Consider the following 23482-nt stretch of genomic DNA (forward strand, 5'->3'; position numbering starts at 1 on the left):
AAGTAGTAAAATCTTGTTAGGTCCTCACACTGAGTGCCCTTTAAAGACTTCAAAACTCAGATTCCCCGTCTGTAACGGTTTCTTCGAAGTAAAACAGTTTGTTTCAGTGAAACTAGAGTTGGACGAAGTGGTGAAACATGTACCGCTGCAAATACTGTAGATAATATTGTGATTTTATGTATAACACAAATATCCAAACATAACTTAGTGTAGAAAATGTAAAATGACTTCAGAAAACAACAGTACAGTTAAATTACGGTGTTTTTTCATCATTTAGTTGCACGTACAGTTAGTCTCACATTCAGATTTTCCAAATGAAGGGACATAAAATCAGTCAAATGTAGACAAACAAAACCACTTTATTTACAGTCGTGGAAAATCATAACTTAAACTTAGTTCTTTTACACCTAAATAAGCTTGAATAGAAATAAAACTGGACAGAAGAGGAGAAACATCACCATGTTGACAAAAACAGGATGAAATCGGATTTTTACAGGAATTAACAGAAAGTGTCGAATGTTTGTACAAATAAAATGAGGATGAGAACAGGTGCGGCAGCAGCGGAACGAGCCTTTAAACCTTCAGATTCAGATGAGCGACGCACAAACCTGCAGAGACACAAAGAGGAAGCGGCTCATTATCACAGACACCACCTATTAGTCCGATAAACCATCAACAGTTGAACCTGCACGACAAAACTGGAGCAACTTTAAGGACGTTTGAAGAGATTTAAAAAGAAAAATATGAGTTCAGCAAAAAGAAAAGAACAAACTGAAGTTTTTCATGTTCAAGTCACATTTCTGTATTTAGTTTGAACCTTTTTTAGTGGTTTTTGTTGGATTCGTTTCCTTTCCTCATCATGTTCCCAACTCTTTCCCCTTTGATGTTGTGATTATTTTGTCCTTCATTTGTTCTAGTCGGAGTGTTTAATTACTTCTTAATATCTGCAGGACTTTGGGCAGCCTTTTCCTGCTGTTTTCGCTGTGAATTCTTGTAAATAACTGTATATAATAGTGATGGTGCTGTTTTGAAGTGTCCTCCTAGTGTGATTTGCCGTGTTTTTGTCTAGTTTCAGTTTTTTCTGCCTTTTTTCAGTTTTTATCTGTATTTCGATCTTTTTTTAAATGTTTTTTTTTTTTTTTTTCCTTGTTCATCATGTTCTGAACTCTTTCCTTTTTTTGGTTGTGATTATTTTTTTCCTTCATTTGTTCCGGTCTTAATGTTAAATGTTATTTTATTTTTATCTCTTTTTTTTTGATGGATTTTTACTTTTTTCATTAAGTTCTTCAGTTAATTTTCTTCATATCTAAGTTTCTTTTTTTCCATTATTCACCATAGGCTTGTTTTTTTCCTTTCAACATATTTTTCTTTTTTTCTTTCTTTTTTCTATTTTCCCTTTTTTAATCATGTTCTTATGGGATACAGAGATATATAGGAAAATGGGTGATTTATAGTGAAAAATGCAAAATACAGAGGGTACTATAATAAATGTTGATAAATCACTTACATACGACAGCGTATGAGGGCCGCATAAGAAAATATAAATACTTATCACTACGAGAATAAAGTCATAAAATATCGAAATAAAACCTGTAATTTTACGAGAATAAAGTCGAATACAAAGAGTCATAATTTTACGAGAATAAAGTCGCAGTATTCTGAGAATAAAGCCATAACATTATGAGAATAACATCGTAGTTAAAAAAAGGTCAGAATTTAATGAAAATAATGTAGTAAAACTGATTAAGTAAAAAACACTGTAATACTGCTCAATATCAAGTACGATGTCTGTCAGATGTGTTTTTCTGCCCTCTAGTGGCCACAAGTTGATATTGTACTTTTATGAGATTAAAGTCGTCATATTTCAATAATAAAGCCATAATACGTTGAAGTTTAAAAATAGATGGAAACAATTTAGGAGAATTACGTCGTGCCCACTCGTCTTCTGATGTACAACTTAGAACATTCTGGGAGGTCCTACTTTCATTTGGGGTTTACGCACAAAGGCCAAATACTGAGCATATTAGCCCCGCCCACCAAATACTGAGCCTGTTAGCCCCGCCCACCAAATACTGAGCCTATTAGCCCCGCCCACCATCATCACAGTAGCATTAGTCGTCCGCTCCGACAGAAGTGAAAGTTGTTGCTTTGTTTGTTGCGTTCGCTGGAACTGGAAACTCTGTCATCAACAAGGATTAAGGTTTACGATTTATAAATTATGACTTTTTATCACAATATTACAAAGTTTAATGACTTTAATCTCATAAAAACACAATATTATTTTCCTTAAATTTTGAGGTTTTTTTAAACTACGACTTTATTCTCATGATATTCTGACTTTATTCTTGAAATATTCTGACTTTGTTCTCGTAAAACTCTGACTCTTTTTGTATTCCACTTTATTCTCATAAAATTACAAGTTTTATCCTGATATTTCATGACTTTATTCTTGTAGTGACAAATGTTTTTATTTTCGTATGTGGCCTTATACCCCATCATAGTTCCAGGTTAAATTAATTAGTGACCTTCCACCGCAGAAGCAGGTTTATTTACGTCTGGGTTCCACTAACATGAACATTATCAGCTGCGTTCAGTCCAAAGCCGGTGTGTTCCACAGGCTAGAACAGTAAAAGAAAACCAACGCCCTCTGAAGATCACGCCTCGTCTTCCCACCGCCGTCTGACATTTAACTTTTCTGTCCCGTGAGAGGAGGCGTGTCTTCGACCTTGAACTGTGGAGTTTAACGTCCGCTCAGTTCTTCTTCTTCCTCCTCGGCTGCGAGGCGACGCCTTCCTCTGCTTCAGTTTGATTCATTTACCACCCGTTCCGAAGCCTTTGGACGGCTTTTATATGGAAGCGGCTGCCGTCCTCTGTTAACGTCACATCCATCCCAGATAACGCCGCCGTTAACGCCGTAATGTTTGGACGGGACAATAACTGTAAAAACACACTGTGGCGTCACATGGACGGAACAGACCGACTGTTTCTATTCAGCTGAACACTCCAGTACAGGCCGGCAGTCCGGAACGGCCGAACTGGGATATTCAGCACAGATGTGGGATATTCAGCACACATCTGGAATATTCAGCACACATCTGGAATATTCAGCACAGATGTGGGATATTCAGCACAGATGTGGGATATTCAGCACACATCTGGAATATTCAGCACACATCTGGAATATTCAGCACAGATGTGGGATATTCAGCACAGATGTGGGATATTCAGCACACATCTGGAATATTCAGCACAGATGTGGGATATTCAGCACACATCTGGAATATTCAGCACACAGCTGGAATATTCAGCACAGATGTGGGATATTCAGCACACAGCTGGAATATTCAGCACACATCTGGAATATTCAGCACAGATGTGGGATATTCAGCACACAGCTGGAATATTCAGCACACAGCTGGAATATTCAGCACAGATGTGGGATATTCAGCACACAGCTGGAATATTCAGCACACATCTGGAATATTCAGCATAGATGTGGGATATTCAGCACACAGCTGGAATATTCAACACACATCTGGAATATTCAGCACAGCTGGAATATTCAGCACAGATGTGAGATATTCAGCACACATCTGGGATATTCAGCACACATCTGGAATATTCAACACACATCTGGGATATTCAGCACACATCTGGAATATTCAACACACATCTGGAATATTCAGCACACAGCTGGAATATTCAACACACAGCTGGAATATTCAACACACATCTGGAATATTCAGCACACAGCTGGAATATTCAACACACATCTGGAATATTCAGCACACAGCTGGAATATTCAGCACAGATGTGAGATATTCAGCACAGATGTGGGATATTCAACACAGATGTGGAATATTCAGCACAGATGTGGGATATTCAGCACACATCTGGGATATTCAGCACAGATGTGGGATATTCAGCACACATCTGGAATATTCAGCACAGATGTGGGATATTCAGCACACATCTAGAATATTCAGCACAGATGTGGGATATTCAACACACATCTGGAATATTCAGCACACATCTGGAATATTCAGCACAGATGTGGGATATTCAGCACACATCTGGAATATTCAGCACACATCTAGAATATTCAGCACAGATGTGGGATATTCAACACACATCTGGAATATTCAGCACACATCTGGAATATTCAGCACACATCTGGAATATTCAGCACAGATGTGGGATATTCAGCACACATCTGGAATATTCAGCACACATCTGGGATATTCAGCACACATCTGGGATATTCAGCACACATCTGGAATATTCAGCACACATCTGGAATATTCAGCACACATCTGGAATATTCAGCACACATCTGGAATATTCAGCACACATCTGGGATATTCAGCACACATCTGGGATATTCAGCACACATCTGGGATATTCAGCACACATCTGGAATATTCAGCACACATCTGGAATATTCAGCACACATCTGGGATATTCAGCACAGATGTGGGATATTCAGCACAGATGTGGGATATTCAGCACAGATGTGGGATATTCAGCACACATCTGGAATATTCAGCACAGATGTGGGATATTCAGCACAGATGTGGGATATTCAGCACACATCTGGAATATTCAGCACAGATGTGGGATATTCAGCACAGATGTGGGATATTCAGCACACATCTGGAATATTCAGCACACATCTGGAATATTCAGCACACATCTGGGATATTCAGCACAGATGTGGGATATTCAGCACAGATGTGGGATATTCAGCACAGATGTGGGATATTCAGCACACATCTGGAATATTCAGCACAGATGTGGGATATTCAGCACACATCTGGAATATTCAGCACAGATGTGGGATATTCAGCACACATCTGGGATATTCAGCACAGATGTGGGATATTCAGCACACATCTGGAATATTCAGCACAGATGTGGGATATTCAGCACACATCTGGAATATTCAGCACACAGCTGGAATATTCAGCACAGATGTGGGATATTCAGCACACATCTGGAATATTCAGCACAGATGTGGGATATTCAGCACAGATGTGGGATATTCAGCACACATCTGGAATATTCAGCACAGATGTGGGATATTCAGCACAGATGTGGGATATTCAGCACACATCTGGAATATTCAGCACACATCTGGAATATTCAGCACACATCTGGGATATTCAGCACAGATGTGGGATATTCAGCACAGATGTGGGATATTCAGCACAGATGTGGGATATTCAGCACACATCTGGAATATTCAGCACAGATGTGGGATATTCAGCACACATCTGGAATATTCAGCACAGATGTGGGATATTCAGCACACATCTGGGATATTCAGCACAGATGTGGGATATTCAGCACACATCTGGGATATTCAGCACAGATGTGGGATATTCAGCACACATCTGGAATATTCAGCACAGATGTGGGATATTCAGCACACATCTGGGATATTCAGCACACATCTGGAATATTCAGCACAGATGTGGGATATTCAGCACAGATGTGGGATATTCAGCACACAGCTGGAATATTCAGCACAGATGTGGGATATTCAGCACAGATGTGGGATATTCAGTATAAATTAGTGCTATTCCTGCACAAACATGTCCTGGATGAGTCTGACGCAGGTTTTATTTTGAAGCCTGTGCAGACGACGCTGTCTGCGGCGCCACATGTTCTACATCCAACATCATTGAAATTAAACTCCTGATAGAATCCAAATGTCGTCTTTTATCTGAGGCTGGGTTCTTTCTATTGGTCTAGAACACATGAGGGTAGAGGTCTGCAGTGGCTGGGGGGGTGGGGGGTGGAAGTGGGCGGAGCAGACAGCAGCAGAGTGCAGTCAGTGAGAGAGACATGGAAGATTTGTATTAGTTTTAGTGAGGTTTTAGGGGTGAATTCTTGTAAATAATTGTATATAATAGAGTTAGTGCTGTTTTGGAGTGTTCTACTGGTGTGTTCTGACGTGTTTTTGTCATTTTGTTTCCCACTGTTCTTATCTGTACTTTTCTGGTTTGTATAGTTCATTGATATTTGTATTTTAACTGTAAATATTCTATAAATGTGTATATATGTGTGTGAATCTCTGTGCAGATCTCTGCAGTTCATACACAGATCCAGTGTGTGTTTGAATCAGATGATGGATGTTTCTGTCAGTGAAATGAGCGGCTCTGTCTACAACTAGACACAAAGTGAACACAGACTATCAACAGGAACAAAATGACACCAAAGAACCAAAAAGAAGAAGAACATGGACACACAAGGATCTAGACAAACTCAAATACTTGAGCACATGGAAAATAGTTGAAATCTTACCAAAAAATTATTATTATTATTATTATTATTATTATTATTATTATTATTAATAACAAATGTAGTCAAGTTCCAACTCCAGTTTCCTTCTGCATGTCTCTGGTTTCTGGAGTTTAGTTTGTGTGATGCTTTTCGTTGTTGTATCTCACTACAACCTCTGCATTTTTGCCAGTATTACTGACCCTTTCATGCATGAATTATGAGAACTTTAGTCCAGATTTTTTCCCTGAGTTTTTTTATTCCTCTAAAGTCATGAACCCCCCCCCCCCCCCCCCCAAAAAAAGAACAGAGCAATTCAAAATGTTTTTTGTGAACCAATATTTTTATTGAGTTCCATTCATGTCTACTCAGTTGGATACCATGAAGCAAATAAATGCAAATAAACACATTTTTAATGCTGATAATCTGTTTTTGCACATTTTAACATATTCTAATACTAGCTGTTACTGACTTCATGAGATAGTGTGCAAAAAAATTTAAAACTTTGTATTAAAAAACCTGTTAATTCCACTCTAATAACAATTATCAGCTGATTTCCACTCAAACATGTTAGTGCAGATCAGGTTTATCCAGAACAGTAAAGTTACAGTACTGGGATGAATGACAGACTGATGTAAATACAGACACCGACACATGGAGTCACATTTAGTCGACATGAGATTAATTGTAAATTTCTTGTAATATAAAATAAATGTGTGTAATTTTTACCAGTGATATTAATCCTTAGATGTTACTTGATGCTAGTATATTTTTCTACCTTCAGGAGTGTTTCCTGATATAAAAGGATTTACAAGACTTTCCTGGGATGTTGACCATTTCTGACTTCCTGTCGGCCATCTTGATTATGAGTTAAAAAAAAAAAAAGCCCTTCCCATGACTGGCCACTAGGTGTCAGTGTATGTGATGGTGCATAAGTATCCACTGTGTCGGCTGATACGGAACTAAAACAACCAAACCCATGAATATACCAGAGAACAGCTGTCCACTGGAGTGACCACTGGAGTGACCACTGGGCAGGAGAGGGTTCAAATATGGTCCATATTTAGATTAAAACAGCTGTGTTGTCATTGTCTGGTACGTAAATGAAGCTGTAGTGTTTCATTAATGACCTGAACTGCGGTGGTTTTATTCGTCCAGTTTTGTGTTAAATGCGTTAACGTGGCACCGTGTGGTCTTACCGGGAAGTGGGCGTGTCCTGGTGACATCACAGAGACAGGTGGGGCTTCCTGTACGTCTCGTTGGTGATTGACAGACGGGTCAGTCGGGCGCCGTAATAATCTACGATGTAGTTGGAACCGTCTGCTGGACCGACAATCTGTAGGACGACAAAACACAGGATGACACGATTTAACCATGACAGAGACGCCAACATGTAGAGAATTAACAGAAGTGTTTTCAGTTATTAATCCATGTTTAAAACCACATTTTAGGCATAACTTACCACAAACATGACTCTGTTTTCAGTTGTAACCACGTGTTACAGATAGTTTCAATGTCTACAGTTTTAGGTGAAACTTTTTATTCACTGTTGGACATAAAGTTGGAATAAAATATTTTTCAGTTTATTCCGAATATGCAACAAAACAAACAGAATAATCCTATTTTCGTGCCTAGAAATAAAACAGATTTCAGGAAAAACATGAAAACTTATACATATACATGACAACAAAAACATGAACTTATTCGAATATTAAATCGTATTTTTACTTCATCTCATGAAATAATTATGAAAATGTGATTTATTCTCATGGAAAAAGTGTAACTGAGACTGTGTGTGTAATCATTATACCAGGTCAAAGGTCACTGAACTGGAATAAAAAGCAGACAAAATTATTATTATTATTATATTATTATTATTATTATTACAACTTTGTGGAAAACTGATGTTTACAGATAGAATTCCACATTTTTAGTTATAACTTTTTAAATTTTTGGTTTAATTCAGTTTTATGACACTTTCCTTTCAGTTTGATCTCTATGTTTATACTTACAATTGTGTGCCATATCTGTGTTTTTCAGTCATACCTCCACGTTTTAGCTCAGAACTATATTTTTTACTCTGCAGTTGTAGTTATAGTTAGTTGTTTAACCCTTTCACAGTGGTCAGTTCTTCTCCAGCTGTTCTCTTGTATATTCATGGGTTTTAGTGTTTCAGTTCCATATCAGCCAACACAGTGGACACTCATGCACCATCCCATAATAATACACTGACATTCAGACCATTTCTGTAACTTTGTTGTTCTTCATAAACCTGATCTGCACTAACATGTTCGAGTGTAAGTCAATTGCTTGTTATTGTTATTAGACTGTAATTAACAGTTTTTTGTTTTTTTTTTAAACAAAAAGCTGTTTTTTTTGCATGTTATCTCCATGAAGTGAGTAATGACTAGTATTAGTGTATGTTAAAATGTGAGAAAACATCAGATTAGCAGCATTAAAAAGGTTTTATTTCATAGTTTTCACACTGTTTATCACTAAATACATTTCTTTGCTTCAAAAATTAAATGCATGGTGTCCAGCTGAGTGGACAGTTTTGCAGCTCCATGAAAAATGCACTGTTTTTTTTTAGCCTTTTGCACAGCCTATATTCCACTGTGTACACATCTTACATTTTTACTGTCTACATTCTATATTTTTATTCTGTTATTTTATACTGTAGTGAGCAAATGCAACAACAATTTGTTCTGTATACGCTTGTACATCTGAATGACAATAAAGTCTAAGTTTAAGTCTAAAATAGGTTCATAAAATAAATTAAATTGCTTTGTTTTTTAATGCCTGGAGGAATAAAAACACTCATAATAACGTTCTCATAATTCATGCATGAAAGGGTTAAGATAAAACTTTATTATTTATAGAAGACAGAAAATATACACGTGTGAAACATAAAATATAAAGAGGAAAAAGACATCTGTTATCTATATTATAAAAGGAAAGTGGCCTCTGTGTGTGTGTGTGTGTGTGTGTGTGTGTCTGAGGATTCACACTAAATCCGTACACAGCTGACGGCTGCAGTCTGTCATATTTGTGGATTTTTGATCAAGAAACAGACTAGTGAAAACAGTAAGTTGATAGGACCAGTATTTTGGGAGATATTAGTAATTTTGGAATACAATAGCCTTACAATCCCGTTGCTATGGCCAGAAGGCTTTGGCGGTGACTGCTGGATAAATGTGGTACAGCATGTACGAATACACAACAGCATGAAAACGACCACATCTAGAACCTGTGGGTCTGCACAGGTCAACACACTAGTTCATGTAAATATTTTAATCAATTTGGATAAATACATAAGCGCTTTTCACAAAACCCAAGGACATTGTAGAGCAGAGGATAAAAGACAATAAATAAAATACAAAGGAAAAACAAGTGCAAGAAATGTAAATGTAAGGGAATCATTATGGTGGGGAGGCAATCTTGAACAGGTGATAGACTCTCTCTCTCTCTATAATTTTTTGCTTTCTTTTTTCTAGTGTTGATAATGTTCTTTCCTGTTACTTTTTCTTTGACTTGAACGGAGCAGCTGAAACACAATAATTCAACTTGATATCATGAATTGCGTACAGATAACATGCCACTTTTAATTGGCATATTACCTGTACGCATTATTAACTTTCCACCTGTATGTTCACGCTGCGTCAAATACCACACGATTAGGGTTAGGGGTTAGGGTTAGGGCTTACACATATGTAAACTGGAGAGCTTCACATATACTGACACACGATCCAATGGCGTTGAAGAACACATGAAAGGATGTAAATGCGTACATAGAGCACATCAAATGCCATAAGAACTGACGTGACATACAACACCATGTCATGAGATCAGTCTGAATAATTTCCCAGTGGGATTAATAAAATATTCAGATTTCGTTTTAGATGTAATTTCCAGACTTGGTTCAGTCTGAACTGTGGTTTAATTCCAAAATCTACTTATGACTCTTTTTTTTTTCTATGCTTTTACTCATAAATATGCACCATGTGTCTGTTTTTCAGTCATATCTCCACGTTTCAGGTTGTAACTATATTTTAACTCTGCATTTTTAGTTGTAGTTGAGTTTACTTTAGTTGTTATTTCCACAGGCTTCAGCCTGAGCTGTGGTTTAATTCCAGCTCTTGAACGTGTGAACCTGGACAAACACACTTTATTTCCCTCTGAATCCACAGATCAAAGCTGTGGGACATGCTTGGTGTCCTGCGTCCGGTTGGGGTGTAAGTGGACCATTAGTCTGTCCGTGTGTCTGTCCGTCCTGTGATGGATTTCCAGCCTCTATTATCTAAACCACCTCAACAGGAGGGAGTGATCGGTCCTTTCACCTCCTGTTTCTCAGCTCCATCCGTCTGTCTCTGAGTCCATTAGAAACTTCTAGAAGCATCATTCATCGTGAGGACCTCAGAGACGCAGTGGTGCAGGATGGATGGGCGTAAATAATAATCAGAAGGCCCACGTCTGTTTATTCATCAGCCCCCCCCGCCGCCGCCACGTTAAAATATGAGGCCCCGCCGCCGCGTGCTGCGCTCAAATGGATCCTCCGGGAAACGAGAAGCTCTTCATCACAGGCATCACTGTTCAGGACGACACGAAACGGCTGAAAGGAAGCAACGAACAGCTGAATGTGAGGCTTTACAGTCCGACGGCCTCCAGATGTGACGGTTTCACCATCAGCGTCTTCAGGGAGGGTTAAATATGTGACTGACAGCTCTAAGGCTACCTTCAGACTGCAGCCAAATGTGGCCTAAATCAGATTTTTTTACCCATATGTGACCTGTATCTGATCTGTTAAAGACAGCGCTAATCCGATTTTTTTTTTCAAATCCAATCCAGGCCACATTCCAGGGTTCCTACACAAAGTATGGAAAAGTATGGAATTTGATTTTATAAATTTCCAGGTCTGGAAAAGTATGGAAAATGGAAACAAATGTAGAGCTGCAACCGATTAATCAATGAGGTGCTTGACGCCAATGCAAAAATTCCAGATTCCATTAATCGACTCGAACTGATTGAAGGGAAATATTCTATTGCAGTTTTCCTGAACTGAAGCTTCTTTGTACGTCACAATAAGCGTCCGTGTGAAACGCAACAGGGGAACCAATGTTTAACAGCAGAAAAATGAAGGAAACAAATTTTCTAAAACATAAAATTATGAACAAAAAGAAATGGATCGATCTGTTTTATTTAACGCAAAAATGTTTGTGTAGAGCACATACAGTCAGCTACGCATCCCAGAAAACATTTGGGCAGATTGACAGTTGAATGCCCCGCCTTCTGCTCTTATCCTCCTCCAATCCATTTTAAGCCCCGCCCAGGTGTCGTCAAGTTTCACTGCTGCTTTGATGGACAGGTGATGTCCACACACTGTTGGTGAGCGAGATATTCAACATGCCTTGTATGATCGATGGCAGAACTCAGAATGGGTAGATGGAAATTCTCTGACTGGCTCATAAATCCAAATATAAAGACTGGTTGGAACTATTTTACCAAGACATCTAGAAATTAGAGAAAAGTATGGAATTTAGAAATTTCAAATGTGTAGGGACCCTGACTTTCATATGTGGTCCTAAATCTGATACGTATCTGATATTTTGCAATGTGACGCTGAACGGCCGGGTCACATTTATCCGACCTTTATGTCATTCAAATGCGACAAACATCACAATTGTGCGTCCCAGGAGTGTTACTTCTGTAAACACTGTGTGTGTCTGCGTGGTCATGTACTCCGTCAGGACCTCTTTTGCACATGTGGGTCACTTCAGGGTTGCATTCAGTTTATACTCAAAACTGATAGAAGTCGGATTTAATGTGGAATATGAATGAACACACAAAAAAGTCTTATTTAACCAAAAAAATCTAAATCATGCATTAAGACCTGCTGTCTGAACGGAGCCGAATTCTCTGCTTTTGCAACTAAACCACCATTTACGTGGTGATGAGCGGAACAAAGTTAGAGAAAAGTGTCTCCATTGGCGTGGACAGGGTGAAAACTGGCAATAAAAAAAACATTAACAGAAATTTGATGACATGAAATTAAAAAAAAAACAGTGGTGCTAAATAAAAACTATAATGAACAGAACACAAACTAAAACTACAGTTTTGTCTGATTTTCCTCTTTTGTTTGAAGTTCATAGTGAAAAGGAAGTTGTGAACAATATGAGACCTTTAATAAACAGTGGTTTTATAAATCACTGCATTTTTTCATTTGACCTTTTTCAGCTTCTATAAATCAAGACTTTTCCTAAAAAACGAAAACTAATTTAACACTCGGCTTACACACGAAACCAACCTTTAAGTACTTCTGTAAATGCAAAACTAAAGCGAAATGATCCAAACTGAAAAACTGATGATGGTTTAACGACTACACTGAGTTTACAGAGACTTTTCAGGTCTTATTTCTAATATATTCAACAGGAACGTCTGTTTTCTTCAATCGTCCTGTTAAACTCTGTCCATTATTTCACATGAGGGCAGTGATTTTTCTTCTTAAAGGTGCAACCGACCAATCACACCTTTAGAAATAGGGTTGACTCCGACTCCTCACTTCCTTTCTGGTTGTTTTTAGGTCACCAGCCGATAGGTCATGAGCTGTTGTAAAGGCGCTGTGTCCGACGTCATCTTTGTTAGCAATTTATTTCGAATTTTATATGTAGCTTCTTTCAGTTTTGAGAAATGTAGTTTTTTTTTTTGGACAAATTTTTGAAATATGTAAAATATTCCTTTCCTTCTAATGGTCCATATTTGATGGTTTATTACATGTAAATGGTTCTAGATATCAATAATAATTCCTACTGATCACTGATAGAAGTCATATATGGACTTGAATTGAATGAGGTGAGTTCTCCTCCAGTCAAAGTCCTGCCCACTTCTATAGTTAGACTGATGTGCAGATGTCCAGACCACAGGACTGGAACATAGAACAGAAGCTATTTCTACATAAGTTAATGTTTGTGATTCTTAGGGAACTGGTCTCCAGGTGTTTACCGGTCAGTGAACAGATGCAGATGAATCCAGACTAAACCCAGACCCACGCCTCCTCTCAGACTCGGACAGACTGTCACTTTCCTCCCGCTGATGATCTCCTCCAGCTCCGTCTATTTTTAAGCTGGTTTGAGATCAGCTGACCGACTCTCAGGACGTTCCACCTGTTCAGTCGGAAAAGCTCTTTGGTTTTTGGCCGTCCGTCCGGATCCTAAATGTCATTCTACGGGTTTTGGCTGAACGTGAAACTGAAGTGTGCATCAGGGAGCAGGATTCTAAACTCAAACATGTGATTTGTCATTGACTAGTTCTGTGTGCTTTTTAGTTTCATATGACGGAAACACATCAGCTTAAAACGACGAGAAGGAAGAGTTTCAGTTAGATTTACCATATAATCTAAAATAATAACAATAATAATAATAATAATAATGATAACAATAACAATGACGACGACGATCAGGATAATAATAACATTAATGGTGATGATAATAATAATGATGAAAATAATAATAATAATAATAATAATAATAATAATAATAATAATAATAATAATAATAATAATAATGATTATGATAATGATGTTAATAATAATAGTAATAATAATAAAAATGATGATGATGGTGATAGTGTTAATAAGGATGATAATAATGATGGTAATAATACTGATGATAATGATGTTAATAATAACAGTAATAATAAAATAATGATGATGATAGTAATGGTGATAGTGATAATAAGGATGGTAATAATGATGGCAATAATTCTCATGATAATGATGTTATTAATAATAATGATAATAATGGTGATAATGATAATAATGATGGTAATAATGATGATAATTATTATGATAATATGATAATAACAACAACTATCAATGAACAATACAAACTGGAAAAATACAGATAAAAACAGTGAAAAACCATTCTTCAGTCTCTCTCACTGACTGCACTCTGCTCCGCCCACTTTGACCCCTCCCCCTCAGCTAATGCAGACCTCGACCCTGATGTTGAACCCAATCTCAGCTTTCAGATGAAGTTTAAATTTTGTCAATAGTGCAAACAGTTCAGAAGTTACAGCAACTTGAATGATGGTGATCGCAAAATGTGTCACCGGAGACACAATCGTCCTAAAAGGGTACGACACGCATTAATGGAGGAATCAGAAAATAACAGCTGACTCTGAGACTCCATTCTATCAACTGATGAATCCAAGATGATTCATTAGTTGCAGCCTTATCTCACTGACCTTTGACCCTTGATATCATCTGTTTCTTTCTGATCACCTGACCTGTCCGACTCACCTGCATGGCGATCAATATGAAGTCGATCAAAGTCCCGATTCCACAGAAGCCGACGGTGCAGAACTTCAGCAGACCTGCAGAAGAGACAGAGGATTAACGCCGAGGAAAGACCGTTTAACACGTGTCAACGGATGAAACCGCCGACGTGTCGCGGCAGGTTTAACGGTTTCATGTGAAACCACAGGCAGCGTTTCCGCCTCGACCCGAGTCCAGACACTGGAGATGACCATGACTCACAGGTGGAACTGACCGATCAGAGCAGAGGGAAAACCACAAACACGAAGCTCAGAGACGTGTGATGGCGACTCATTTATTGGACTTATTTCCCACCATTTCCACTATTATTTCATCAGTTGACCCTCCAATGTCCCGCCCGCAGAGGTCCATCTAATCACCAAAAGCCCATAATCTGCACAGAGCGGCAGTAATGTCAGTGTTCTTCATACTGATTGTTTTGAACTTGTTTTTTTTTTTACATTTTTCAACTTGAGCTGTAAAAAAATATTGATAATAAACTATATGGACAAAACTACTGGACACATCACGGCTGCAGCTTGTAAGATGTCCTGTTCCTGCTGATTTGAGATAAAAACATCAATATTGTGAGATGTGAATAAAGTAGATGGTAGCACAAAAAAAAAAAAAAATCAGTAAAATGAACAGAATAAGCAACAAAATTTAAAAAAAAATGAAGCCTGGCATTAAAAAAAGAACAAAATAGCATCAAAGTGAACTAAAATTAGCAATACCAGCATAAAAAAATGAAGAAAGATGAAGAAAAGAACATCACAATGAGCAAAATAAACACACGAAAAAAGAAAGTAGATGGTTAGTTGTGGTAGAAAATTATTTACAGTCAGAGCGGGAAAAATATTTTAGAAATTTAGAGGAAGAACATTTAAAATCAAAGTCATGGATAAAAAAACAAACAAAAACAAAATCAGTGTTGAGGGAAATGAAGTCAAATCCATTAAGTCATTTTGGAAACAAAGATAATTTAACCCAAACTAACCAATGCAATGATATTCATCTCATAATATAAAACTATATTCTGACATTAGTCATTATTGTTTTGTATTTCAGACCCCTGTTAGAAAACAAACACCTGGATTCAACGTGTCCACATACTTTTGTCCACAAGTAAAAACTATGCAGAAGGAAATGTGGGTTTGGACGATGGAACTATATGATCACACATGCATAGGGTGAACACAAACTTTTTCCCACCACCACCGTATCCAGCTTTAATGTTCAGGTTCAGATCCTCAGATGATGAACCGGATCTTATCAACTCTGTGATTCTTCCTTCAGCTCAACACATAATGAACTGAGCCTGCAGGGGGCGCTGACAGCCCATTAAACACACCATTAAAGCTCATTATCTAGACGTTTCTGGAACAAATCGGCCTGTAAACTGAATTTAGGAGAAATAAATCTGACTTGGCTCGGCTCGGCTTGGCTCGGTCCGGGTCAACCTGTGCCAGATCAAACCAGGTGTTTGTCAGTGCAGCTGTCGTCCATCCCCCCCCCCCCCCCCCCCATACGGCGCCTTTCAGCCTTTGTGCTGCTGCAGGTGTCTCATTAAAAGCTGCGGATCTGCTGCTCAGAATAACTCAGCCTTGTTGTGGAAATCATAACTGTTATTCTTTGGCTTATTACGGCTCATTGTGTGCAGATCAGACAAACAAAACCTCATTAAATTCAGTCTGGGAAATCACAAAATGTGGAACTGTTACATGACAATGTCACATATTTTGAGTCCAGATGTAGTTACAGTAATGACCACTAGGGGCTTAGACTGAAAAACACTGTGGTGTCTTTACAATTAACCCACAAAGACCCAAACATCCACCATCCACCAAAAGTATCTACTGATCTAAAATGTTTAATAACTGTTGGTCCAATAATCCTATCATTACATGTAAATAAGTGGTGTAAAATGCAGTTTGACCTCAATTATTCATAGAATAAAATGTATGAAAACTTAATAACATGAGCAAAATCCATGAAAAATAAGGAAAAAAATTAACCAAAATTGTTGAAATTTGGCATAAAAGTGAACGAATACTTCTAAAGTGAGGAGAAAATGAAAAAAATACTTGAAAAATAAGCAAAGCTCATGTTTTCATAACATCCACAACTGTCTGTTAACCCTCAAAAATCAAAAGCATCTACTGATCTAAAACGTTTAATAACTGTTGGTCCAATAATCCTATCAATACATGTAAATAATTGGTGTAAAATGCAGTTTTATCTCAATTATTCATAGGATAAAATGTATGAAAACTTGTTAAAGTGTGAATAAAACGAACAAAATCCATGAAAAATAAAAAAAAAATGAACCAAAAAACTCTGAATTATAGCAAAAAAGTGAACAAATAGTTCTAAAGTGAGGAGAAAATGAGAAAAATACTTGAAAAATGAGCAAAGTTCATGTTTTCATAACATCTACAACCATTTGTTAACCCTCAAAAATCAAAAGCATCTACTGATATAAAACATTTAATAGCTGTTGGTCCAACAATCCTATCAATACATGTAAATAAGTGGTGTAAAATGCAGTTTTATCTCAATTATTCATAGGCTAAAATATATGAAAACTTGTTAAAATGAGAATAAAATGAGCAAAATCCTTGAAAAAATAAGGAACAATTTTTTTTTTTTTTTTACAGAAAACATTGAAATTTGGCATAAAAGGGAACAAATACTTCTAAAGTGAGGACAAAATGAGAAAAATACTTGAAAAATTAGCTAAGTTCATCATTTCGTAACATCCCGAACCCTGTATTTAGTCTCAGACCTGCTCATCTAAAATGTTTAGACCTAATATCTGTTGATCCAATAATCTTATTAATACAAATTTTGGACTTAATTGACATTTTTCTAAACATTCTCATAATATACTGTTTAAATCAGCAAAAAAAAAAATAAAAAAATCTAAAACCAAATGAATCCAATAACTTTCCGACAGCCTTAGAATGTGTTTTATTTCCAAATCCACAGAAGGTTTAGACATTAAACTGACTGTCGGAGCTGAACAGAGCCCTTTTCTAAAGCACATGTAAGAATAGAAAATCTAAATAATACTGAGTAATATCATGTTCCTCCGGTCTTTCCACTCCTACACCTGAGTCCTTTCACCTCACACACGTTTTTAACTCTCCCACTCCAAACTAATTCTGGAAAACTCACAAAGTTTATAGTTTAGTTAGAACAAAATCCAATATTTCTGAACCTGAACCAACAAAACCTGATGTTTCTGTAGTTTGAGTGACCAAAGCGTTTCCCCAGGTCTTAAATCTAGAAAAATCACAACTTTACATTTCGTTTATAAAGGTTTAAAGTGATTGAACTGTGTGTTTTTGTGTGTTTGTACCTAAAGCTGGATATCCCAGGTAGAAGCGATCAGCTCCGAGCCAACCCAGGAACAGAGACAACGCCACCGCCACTTTATAGGAATAACCGCTCCTACAGGAAAACACACAAACATGACATGTGTCAGCAAATAATGAGCGAGAGAAGATAAAGACAGACCAGAAGAATAGAAGAACAACCAGTCATTTCAGACACACACGACGTCAGTAGAGTCTGAGTGGAGTCTGGAGTCTTCAGTACTTTAGATGTGTTCTAGTGCTGGGCAGTGATTAAAAGTTTTAATTGCAATTAATCGCGTGGATTTCTGCAATTAATCACATAGTTATATGGGGGGGGGGGGGGGTTGCTGGCATCAACAGTGTGTATTTCCTTTCAGTGATATTTCAGACTGCAGTACTCCACTGATAAAAATAATTGCACATGTCAGTGCTTCCAAACACCTGTGTCCTTCTCCCCCCCACCATCTGAAGACATTTAAATGAAAATGTCCATGGAACAGACCGCTACTGTTACACATGTTTATGTCCACACATGTTTATTTACACTTGTGAGTGATTGACAGGAGTCTTAGTCCCACTAATCAGTACTAATACTAATAAGCCCAATAATATGTGATGTTCAGCTGTTCAAAGTAAACAAAGGGGCCCTCTAGTGGTCAAAGGGGGCCCTCTAGTGGTGGGAATAAGTGTCACTAACGTATGTTTTGTCCTTGCGGTGTTCCCGTAGTCAGTTCAGACATAAGAAGGAACTAACAGACACGTTTCTTTCACTATGTTTGTATGGCCCCAAAAACGTTTGTCTGTGAGTATTTTCTGTTCAGTTGTTGTCAGAATGAATAGTATCAAATATCTCTGATGTGAACCTTTGTTTCTGGATAAAAAGACGTTGTAAATCTTAAATTAATCTGTAAATGCTAATCGTTAGCGTATGGATTTTCCCATTGAAGTTAGCATCGAGCTAGCGGTCTTTTTCCCATTCATTTAAATGTATAATGCCATGTAAATGTACTGCGGCAGTGAACAGAACTCAGACAGATTTAGTTTGTATGTGTCAGTTTTACAGTGAGTCTACAGGAACAGATCTGGACACAAGTTTTGGGCGTCTGGCTTTTCTTGGTAAACCTGTTGTCTATCTGCAGCTAATCGCTACACGCACACAAGCAGAAGAATAGGAGTTAGAATAAAACCGCATTAACGGGAGACTTGACAGTTTTACTCTGACATCTGCACTTTAACACTAGTGTAAATACAGACTCAGCGTGGCTCCGTCTGCTGATATGTCTGTCTGTGATTTGGACTTCATGGTGCGTTCAGGGACACTGAAGGGTTAAAACAAGGCTGTTCTTTTTCCTTCAGATCCTCATCCAGTGATGTATTCCAACTCTTACTAAATCTCTTAGTAAAGTTTGTACTGACCTTTAGGGTGTTAAAATCTGTGACTGCTTCTGCTTGGAATCAGTAACAAAATGTGGTGAATGTGGATGATGAAGTCACCACATGAATGTCAAGTCCCTTTAAATGACTCAGGGACATGAACCGGCTCATACTGACCCCGTTTGAGCCCTCACATCTACCACTTGTGCTGAATATTTTGAGTCTTTAAATATATATATTTTAATTTTCATGCGCCTTTTGTACAAAGAGATTAATATGTGATATGTTCAGGATGATAATGATGTGATTTTTGCTTTTGTTCCCTTATGTTTGGAGAATGTGATCTTGACACTGCACTTTTTCATCTTGTAATTCTAATGATGTTTCAGTTAAATGTGCAGACTTTTTGAGCTGCAGTAAAATAATTGGATTAATTTAGTTTTACTCCAATTATTTTATTACAGCTCAAAAAGTCTGCACAATTAACTGAAACATCATTAGAATTACAAGATGAGCAAGTGCAATTGGATTCATTTAGTTTTAGGGCGATTAGTTCGATTCCAACACCAGTCGACGGGGGGTGGGACCTTTCTGTATGGAGTTTGCATGTTCTCCCCGTGTCTGCGTGGGTTCTCTCCGGGTACTCTGGCTCCTCCCACCATCCAAAGACATGCACTGATAGGTTAATTGGTTAATCTAAATTGCCCATAGGTGTGAATGTGAGAGTGAGTGTTTGTCTCTATATGTTCAGCCCTGAGATGAACTGGAGACTTGTCCAGGGTGTACCCCGCCTTCACCCCTATGTAGCTGGGATAGGCTCCAAGAGACCCCCGTGACCCTAGTGAGGAGAAAGCGGGTTCAGATAATGAATGAATGAATAGTTTTAGATGTTTGTTGATGTGCTTCTGTGACATGTTGAGTTTTTTTCTTTTTCTTTCTGCTGATTTAAACAATTTGTTGTGAGAATGTTTAGAAAAATATTAAATTACATCCAAAATCTGATTTAATCCTTAATCCTCCGGTATTTCAGTGGTTCCATGTGTTATTAAAGCTCCCATGTTTTGTATTATCACAGGCAGATATGAAGGCATTCATGAAGAAATGATTAAACTGATGAAAACAAATGTCTGATTTAAGGCTTAGTTTAGGTTTGGGGTAGATTTTAGCTTTAGTTTAGATGTTTTAGGGGTTGACAGTGTTTTTATTGTTTAGATGTGCTACTATCTGTATATTTTTCATATTTACTTTGCATCAGGATGAACCACTTCACAAATCTCCTTTATATCGTAAAGTAAAATATATTGAACATACTTGATTGTTGCTGAGAATGAATTTCGTTATTACCCTGCCCCCCGAAGGGGAGGCAAGGGATATTGTTTTTGGTTCAGTTTGTTTGTCTGTTAACATTTTAGCAGCAAAACTATTATTTGAATTCACACCAAATTGGGTTTATAGATTGCCAGTGACCCAGAATAGATGTGATTACATTTTGTGAAAGGTGGGTCAAAATTAAAATTTTTTATAATTTTTTAAAATCTTCCCGTTTACCTATAATGGACAAAATACGTGTGAGGGGCGGGGTTTGTTGTGCCTGGCACCACTTGTATTTTCAATGTGGTGTCTCATATTGTATGTAACACAGCACATTATTTACACATTATACAATATATCATACAATGTCATACAATACTTGTATTACATACAAGTCATATACATTGTAATTTCATTTTAAAGTAGAAATATGCAGAACATTGGTTAAAAACAGGTTTGATAATAAAATAAAACTACTTTTCAGTGTAAGAGTGTGTGTGTGTGTGTGTGTGTGTGTGTGTGTGTGTGTGTGTGTGTGTAATTCAGTCATGTGTTTAATGCGGTTGAGGGTTCAGACTTGGTTTAAGGGTCGAGGACTTGGTTTTACTCACACATTCCTGCAGGGGATGGTTTTGTTGAATCCCACCTCGTCTCCGCTGAACTTGAACTCTGTCCCGTTGGAAAGACGACAGCTGATGTTTGGAGCAGGGAGGCACTCCACTAAAAACAAACAAACAAACAAACAAACAAACAAACAAACAAACAAACAAACAGAAAAACACAAACAGACAAAGACAGATGAGCATTTACATCCTGCACCAGATGACCTATGGACTCAATCATCTGCTTTTTAATATAATTTCATAAAGTTCTGAAAGGTTTGGGAAAAAAATGTGGATCATTTAAGTCAAACAATAAGAGACTGGACATTAAATTCTACAAAGTTGATTTGTCAAAGGGCAAATCAAGCAGGATGATCATCAAATTGAGGATTTAGTTTTGACCATTATTTACTGATGCGTGTGGTTACTTCAGGTAAAGAAGACAAAATGAATGAACGCTGAATACATTTACCTTCTGAAGAAATAAAAATAAGTGAACCATGTATTTCTTTGTGTGTTACACTCACCCCAGGCCGCCATGTCCCTGCAGTTCTCAGGCTCTTGAGTGGATTCATCAATCTTCGGATCTTTACAGAGATACGTGGGGAGAGTCAAGGAGTCTGAACCGATGTATGAAAAAGTGAGAAATGCTTGTATTTGTTCAGAGGTCATCGAACGAGACTGAGAAAAACACAAATCCACAAACTTAAGACGTCTCAGAGCTAAATTATTATAACAGAATCATAGATATGAAGCCTAAAGTAATTTTCGATGGCTAATGATTTCTTCATGTTTAACATTCTATTTCTTTGAGAAAATGATGCGTGTTGACATGTTGGTTAGGTTTCACTACAAATAAAGGAGAAAGAAAGGCTGTAGTTTGACTGTACAGTGCACAAGCTAGTATTTTCCTTCTGTTGTGCTTTTGTGATGGTAATGAGGCTGAAACGACAACCTTCTAAATGTAAATTAAAAATCATGCAAACATGCCGTGTGTCTACTTTTGTTTCTGTGTAAATATAGAAACACTCAAAACACTCAGCCTTGTCACAAATGTTGGTCTTGAGGTATTGTCTGTTTTGAACACAGTTTTACTCCACTGATCTTGGTCTCACACAAAGAGGATTTCACTTCTGGGCAGGTCAAAACCACAACTGCAGGAATGTCACTGCATGTCCTGTACACTGTCTAATTTAGTACTGTGACTTGTGGCTAAACTTCCTGCTTGAAATGCAACCAATACCCTGAAATACCAGTATCTACCTGGAGGGGATATTAACCATATGTTTTATTATGTCTTTTGTCAAACTAAACCACAAAGACTTCATCACAACAAGCGTAAAAGGAGAGTGTGTCACCCTGTTGTGTCCCCAAACCTTTGGTTATGTGATGAAATCTGACTATGATGCAAATATTCATGACTGTATATGTGAATTAGCATTGTCACCGGTAAGAAAAGCTTCCGACATGAAATATATCTTATTCTCTTTATTCCGTAGAACATAAATAGTAACACTTCCACACGTAATTCCGACGTTTATTACACAATAAGTACACTTTATATCGTAGAACTGATATTTTTGTGTATTTATCCTCCATCAGATTGCTATTTAAGCTAGCTGCATTAGCCATCACCTCCCGGTTAAATCCACCAAAAATGAGACAAAAAATAGAAACAAAAGGATATTGTCCGAGTCTTAAATTCTCGCAGTTGTCCACCTCTTCCGCCAGAACAAGCTTCAGATGAGAGTAGACACAGTAAAATAAGATGCTCCACAAACCGGAGTGTAAACAAACCAACCGTCTGTGAGAGGACGCCATGTTTGAGCCTGACCGGGTCACGTGATTGAGCTGCCTTCACGGACATCGGAGAAATAGTAATTAAACACAAAAGTGCACACTGGTTTGTTTTAAACGGGGCTGTATTCACAGGAAACCATGAGCGGAATGGAGCAGAAAACAAAATATAGTATCAATAATCTGTTCTATACATAACTAGTGATCTTTTACACAAAACTAAAAATCCCCAGTATTATTATATATTTATGCTCTTATTTTTTAAATAAAAGTTTGAAATTAAATGAAGATAAAAGATTTAAAGCTTAGGTAATGTAGCCAACCTTCTATTTTTAATTAAAAAAAACATATTATTTAGATTCTACTAATTATTCATTTATTGATTTTTTCATTGAGTTTCTTGCTCAATACATTTATAACTGAAGACATAAATTACTCGTTTCATCAGA

At 37.4% G+C, this 23482-nt stretch overlaps 1 protein-coding gene across 1 annotated transcript; it reads right to left on the bottom strand.

The window, feature by feature from the left end:
• Window positions 1-336: 336 nt before the first annotated feature.
• tm2d1 (TM2 domain containing 1) lies at window positions 337-23086 on the bottom strand. The gene is made up of 7 exons (XM_030133140.1): window positions 22924-23086; window positions 21764-21837; window positions 21246-21354; window positions 17952-18043; window positions 14576-14649; window positions 7482-7618; window positions 337-608 (listed from the first exon to the last, which is right to left on the bottom strand). Exons 1-6 carry the CDS (start codon window positions 23055-23057, stop codon window positions 7508-7510), a joined length of 594 nt encoding a protein of 197 aa, XP_029989000.1. The 5' UTR covers window positions 23058-23086; the 3' UTR covers window positions 337-608; window positions 7482-7507.
• Between the last annotated feature and the right edge of the window lie 396 nt (window positions 23087-23482).

This window comes from Sphaeramia orbicularis, chromosome 4, assembly GCF_902148855.1.
Source record: "Sphaeramia orbicularis chromosome 4, fSphaOr1.1, whole genome shotgun sequence".
Taxonomy (NCBI): domain Eukaryota; kingdom Metazoa; phylum Chordata; class Actinopteri; order Kurtiformes; family Apogonidae; genus Sphaeramia; species Sphaeramia orbicularis.